The sequence below is a fragment of the Populus nigra genome, chromosome 12 (genome assembly GCF_951802175.1).
Source record: "Populus nigra chromosome 12, ddPopNigr1.1, whole genome shotgun sequence".
NCBI lineage: Eukaryota > Viridiplantae > Streptophyta > Magnoliopsida > Malpighiales > Salicaceae > Populus > Populus nigra.
In genome coordinates this window covers 3,920,728-3,927,405 of record NC_084863.1, presented here as the reverse complement: position 1 = coordinate 3,927,405, position 6,678 = coordinate 3,920,728, and the positions used below count along the sequence as shown (strand labels likewise).

General features: G+C 32.6%; 1 protein-coding gene across 1 annotated transcript; it reads right to left on the bottom strand.

Moving 5' to 3' along the window:
* Positions 1–672: 672 nt before the first annotated feature.
* Positions 673–5,281, bottom strand: LOC133670252 (uncharacterized). The gene is made up of 5 exons (XM_062090777.1): positions 4,762–5,281; positions 4,020–4,070; positions 2,096–2,229; positions 1,481–1,581; positions 673–1,380 (listed from the first exon to the last, which is right to left on the bottom strand). The coding sequence occupies exons 1-5, from the start codon at positions 5,143–5,145 to the stop codon at positions 1,199–1,201; spliced, it is 852 nt and encodes a 283-aa protein (XP_061946761.1). The 5' UTR covers positions 5,146–5,281; the 3' UTR covers positions 673–1,198.
* Positions 5,282–6,678: the final 1,397 nt, after the last annotated feature.

Genomic DNA, 6,678 nt, shown 5'->3' with positions numbered 1-6,678 from the left:
AATTTTTATTCTTAACCAATTCACCCTCTCTTGGTTGCCTTCATAGCCTATATATGTTCCTTGTCAAAGTCCAAGGAAGAATTGAATGTAATAAAAATATAATAGACATAATTAAGAATGTATGGTAAGAAATTTATCTGAGAAAAATAACAATGTTATTAATACTAAAAAAAGTATAATTATATTTATCTGTTTGAGAAAGTTATTAATAATATCTAAACAACTAGTCTTTTTGATATAAAAGAAAACTCTAATAATATTACCATAAGAAGTATAACTCAACTGGTCAGGCTCTAAATTTGTTCTTTAAAGATTACCAGTTTAAATCCTACAAACCTCAAGGCCACTAAAGACTTACATGATCATTAACTTCAGAACCGTGCATACAAATTAACCTGGACATCCATGTTAATAAAAAGATATCTAGTTTACTTGTGTTGGGATTCGTTGCATCTTCTATATCCAATCAGAAACAATCACTAGGATTTTATTCAAAGGGATAGAAACCACAATAAACAGGGACAACATATAGTTAATAAACAACGGATCTAGATTTTTAGATAAAAATTAAAAAACAACATAAATTAAACCTGCGAAACTACTAAAGGTTGTCGTGATCAGACTTTTTTTAGGGTGTTTTTCTAGAGAGAATGAGAGGGAGAGGAAGGGGGCTAGTAAAGCACTTATCGTTATATCATATTATTTTTATTATTATTATTGTTTAACAAAACCGATAAAAGGATGCGCTAAAAGAATTATGTATAGATCAAACTAAACATGTTCCTCCTCCATAACAGTACATGGCAACCATGGAGGAACTATATTTAAATACTCTACAGAGGATAAATTTTGAGATACTTTCTTGGCCATGATGTCCACAGCATGATTCCCTGAATGTCGAACATAACGAAAGCCGAGGATTCATGTCTCGTAACGAAGCAACAGAACATCATGAACAAAAGTAACAGTATCCCATGAAGAAGAATTGGGAAGGATCTCATTGATCCTACCTCCCTAGAAGAAGACAAGTGGGGTTTCATATTTTAAGAGAGATTTGTAGAAGAGCTCGCACCAGGCAACCCTGTTGTGGCTGTAAAGAGTTTGCATTTCCTTCAATCTTTTTTCCTTCTTTAGGCAGACAACTTGGTTATCTATTGCATGTACACGTGTTTGTCCAAACCAGAAGAAGCCACACCTCTTATATTTCCACCCTATCAATTGCACTAGCATCTTCATTCTCTGAATTGAATTCTCCTCGTGATATAATATTCATGATGGTCTTAGTGGCTTGACCAACAGCACGGGAAGTCTTCTTTGCAGCACCAGCAACAACTGGCTGCAGGGAGATGATTGGCAGACTAGCCCTCTCTTGAATCATAGCTGGATATCAAATAATAGACACAAAATCATCAGTTCTGTAAATAACAAAAAACAAACAATTTGACTTGCTATGGGAAAGATAGGCAGCACAAGAACTTACACATAGTATGTTGGTGAGCAAGTGCACCAATCTGTCGAATTCCAGCTTCTGCTGCTTGAACTGCTTGAGCTGATTTATTGACCCCATCAGTTATCTCTTGGCTGTATGTCAATTGAGATAAACCATATTATTGTACCTGAACAGTATCCGAGAAAATGAAATTGGATACTTACAGGCCACTAAACTTTATAGCTCATCTTGTTAAGGTCCTGGTTTTTCTCTAGATATTAGCAATACTGACCATAATGCTATCATCAGACAGGCTCTCACCAAGACAAGCTGATCTTAATGACTAAGGCGGACATTAGACATCTATAAATTACTATGAAATACATAAATAGACACAGCTAAAGGACCTATAAATCCTCATGGAACTTTTTTACTTCCCCCCAGCATCAATATGTCACAGTCAAATCACTTCCTTTTACTGGGGTAAGGAAACCCATGTTTAGTTTATAAGATAGGACAAAGTAAACGGACATGATCAGGCTCTTGCTTATATGTTCAAGAAATACAAAATGTTCTTAACCGGCATTCGGACCAATGGAAAAGGGGAAAATTTTATGAAAAGAATTAATGATAAACAAAGAGTTGTCATGAGAATTTGATTGTCACCTCAAATCACTTAATTCCAATGTAAGATCACTTATTTCCATGCCTGAAAGCCTAATTGCAGCCATTGTACTGGGCAGTTCCTCACAAGCTGTATCTGCTAGCTTTGAAAAAGATGTTGCTGCTTTCCCCATTGCCTGTCAAGCAGGGAGGAAAAAATAGAAGAAAAGGAACCAATATTGACAACAGAACACTAGAATCGTTAAATTGCATAGGATGATTTGTATGATATTAAAATCTTCACAAATAGGAACTTACAATTACAAGAGTAACAGATAGTTTCAAATATCCAGAAGAACTAAAACTCTAAGGATACGATAAAATGAAAATGCACAAAGCAAATAAAGGAACTGGTAAGAGGAATTAATTAGCATGAAGAGCAATATACTGTTGAAACCCTTTTGCTGACCATTATTAATTTGTAAATTAAGTAATGTTGGATTTGACTTCCTAAAGCTTGCACATTGAAAGCAGCTTGCAGGTAGTTGATTACCAACATAATTATAGTTATGTTATTTTCATAACATGGATCTAGTAACAAGGACTTGCATGGTCAGGCTACTGTTTAAAAGTAAAAGATTATCAACTATAATTTTTTAGATATCATACAACTTTTCCTCCATAATTAGCTTGCCCTCCTTTTAACTTACAACTCCAAGAAATCAGGCATTCAGTTTAAGCAGAAAGAATCAGGAAAGTGTAATTTCCTGATGGAAAAATCAACTGTCAGTTTCTTAAAATCTCATAATAAGAAAGCTAGGCATAGAATTTGATGTTGGACGGTCAACATATCTGAATCATCAAACCCTAGCAAGCAAGCTAATCAACTGACTGATAGACCATTAAAGCAACTGATGCATCACACTGCACAAGCTACTACTATTGGTCATAGCTACCCCAGGTCAAATCTCAAGAAATGCATGTCGTGAGACCAGCCTTCTTAAAACAGAAACAGCTAAGGGAAAGTTAACTAATTTAGTATCAATCAGCTTAGTAATAATAACCTTTCTTAAAACATAAACACCTAAGGGAAAAATTAACTAATTTAGCATGCAACCAGCATAATTACCCAAACAACCTATCATCAGCATTCTACTCATACAAACATACTGAACAATACATTCATCAGCACAGTAAACCAAAGTGCATCCAGAAGATCGTCACCAAGACCAAAAAATGCACACAAGCAGATGATACATATATGTCAAATGTAATATAGCAGACACAGAGGCAAAATGCTATGAAGAAACAGAGCAAGCATATCAATAAACATTTTTACTAATGTCAGGATTTAATAAGAAATCTAATAATTCTCCAAATAATATTCTAACTGAAGAAAAAAAAACAATGTCAATCTTTTATTCTGACACTCAAACTAGACCAGTTAGTCAATAGCTATTTCTTCTTATGAAATATGATATCACCATCAGAAGTCAGCAAAAGCCACGTTAAGATTTCAGAAGTGCAGGAGCTCCCATTAGCAATCCCTGCTTCAAATGACATTAGCTAACATTCCTTTCTTTCAAACCAAGGTCATTATGGATTGATTAAATTCATGGGTGTCAATTTCTTTTCTGTCACTAAAAAATAAAAGCATGTCAGTCAAGCTTTGTCTCATGATGCATCACCTAAGTTTGCAAGAAAAATATGCAATGCAACATCTGTTGCTTTCCAACAATACTAAAATTAGCAAAATGGACATAATAAAATACAAAAACAAAGCAAAAGTAGAGGCAAGCTGATTTACTAAAGAAAAAAAAGAAAACAAAAGGAGTAGTGACAAATAAAGAGAAATAAAGAAGGAAACAGAAATGGGGGGAAAAAAAGAGAAATGGGAAAGGCAGGTTGGAACAAAATCTAGCAAACAATCCTACGCTTGCAGTTATGAAAAGAGAACTGCACTCAGATGTAAAGTCAGATAACTTACATAGAGTGTTGGAACAGCTGCAACAACAAGGCTTGTAAATGCTATAGAAGTCTGCAAGACATCAAAGTAAGCCACATTTATCAGTAATCAAAAAATTGAGTTCAGTCATTGCCAACAACTGCATTACCATCAAAGGGTAAAGACAAAAGTCGTGAACATTTCAACTCAAAGAAATTATAGTTTCACAACACTGTCCAGCTGAAATATATACCAACACACCTATCACAAATGCAGCATATTTTGATTGGAGGATTCATTCAACTGAATCCGCACTATCAAAGTTGGAAAAAAAACAATCAACATACCTAACAAATATATTGATTTGCTGCATCTGCACCAAAATAATACAAACAGGTGGTCCTATGCAAGCAATTCAGAGCTTCTAGATTTCTCAGAGAAAACACAAACCATAGCATGTTATAAATGAAACCAATACAGTAAAAACAGTCTACAATTCCCTATTCTAAACAATATAACAGCACCTTCATAAGCCCCAAATTAGCACAGCTAAAAAGCAGCTATCTTTCTAACACAAACCACCCAAAAAAAAAGACCCATCAAAAACTTCATAGCCATTAAGCTCAAAAGGGGGGGGAAACCCAACTTTGCAGACAAAAGAATTTAATAGCCAAAAGTCTGTTAAACATCCTAAACACAAAAACCAAGTTAATTTGTAAGAAAAAGGGACCAACAAATAATACCAAATTAAGCTAATAAAACTGAAAACAGAGAGAGAGAGTACCGTGCAAGCAATAAAAGATAAGAGAAAGAAAGCTTGATCACTCAAACTAAGCTTAGTCCATGACTGAATATAATTGGGAACAATTGGATTCCCAACTTGGACATTCAAGTTCCTCTCCAATTCATCTGCACCAAGAACTTCAACATTTGAATTCAATGACACTTGTTCATTAGTGGAAGTGGATTGTTTTCTAGTGGGATTTGAAGAAGAGCAAATTGGAATTAAACGAGAGGGTCTTGAGGAGTTGGGCTGTGGGGATATTACGGATAGAAAATGATTGGGGAGTGAAATTGAATTTCTGGGAAATGGAATTGAATTCCTTGTTAGTGAACTTAATGAATTAAAAATAAGAAAGGAATCAGCATTTAGGAGATTGGGTTTCATTTGTAGCAACTTTTTGAGAGAGCCGTTGGTTTTGAGCTCTTCTTTAACATTAACACTACTCCATCGGTTATTTCTTCCTGGTTTTTATTATTAGGGCTTTGTCCAGAAAGAAGAGAAGAGACTAGCTCCTCCTTTTCTATTGTTTCCGATATCTATATATTAATTAAACTATAACTAAAAAGAGTTAGTGTTTTAACGTATACTGTACGTTGCAGTTCACAGTAAAACATTGATTTTTTTTTTTAAGGTTATTTAAGTTTTTTTAGCTTTTTTTTTTATGTTTTTTGAGATTCTTTTTTCTTTTTCTTTATTTTTTTTATTAAACTATAACTAAAAGAAGTCAGTGTTTTACTGTGGACTGCACTGTGCAGTCCACATTAAAACACTGACTTTCTTTTTTAAGTTTATTTAAGTTTTTTTAGCTGTTTTTTTATGCTTTTTGGGATTTTTTTTGCTTTTTTCTTTATTTTTTTAATTAATTTTTTTTTGTTTAGTTTAGTTTGTTAATGTTAAATTTCTTTCTATTTAGTTATTAGACTTTCATGACATATATCTCGAGTTTCACGGGTTAACCTGATTTCACGAGTGAACCCAGTTAATTCCGGGTTGACCCGTCAATTTTTTTATTATTATTATTTTCATAAATATTTTTGTTTAATTTAGTTTGTTAATGTTAAATTTTTTTTTATTTAGTTATCAGACTTTCATGACACAAATACTGGGTTTAACAGATTAACATGGTTTGACGAGTTAACCCGGATTTTTTTTCTTTTTAATTAATTTTTTTTGTTTAGTTCAGTTTGTTAACATTCACATTTTTTTATTTAGTTACCAGACATTCATGACACAGATCCCAGGTTTAACGGGTTAACTTGGTTTGATGAGTTAACATGAATTTTATTTTATTTTTTGCTTTTTTTTTCTTTTTAATTATTTTTTTCGTTTCGTTTAGTTTAGTTTGTTAATGTTAAATTTCTTTCTATTTAATTTTTTTTCTTCTTAGAGGTTTTTTATCTTTTATTTTTTCTTTTTAATTAATTTTATTTAATTAATTTAGTTTATTAATATTAAATTTTTTTCTAAGTAGTTCTCGACTGATGCCTTTAGTTTTTTTTATACCTTTGACTGTGAACTGCACAGTGCAGTCCACTGTGAAAAGGCTGATACTTTTTTTTAATTAATTTTTTTTGTTTAATTTAAATTGTTAATGTTAAATTTTTTTTCTATTTAGTTATCAAACTTTCATTACACGGATTCTGGGTTTGACAGGTTAACCTGGTTTGACGAGTTAACTCAGTTAATTCTGGGTTAACCCATTAATTTGTTTTTTTCTTTTTAACTATCAAGTTTTCACGATGCAAATTCAAGGTATGACGGATTAACCTGGTTTGAAGGGTTAACCCAATTAATTCATATTTTTTTTCTTTTTTTTCATTAGTTTTTTTCTTCCTGTTGGTTTTTTTTTAACTAATTTATTAAATTATCACACTTTTATGACACAACCTTGCAGCCAGACCCAAGTCCAATGTTATT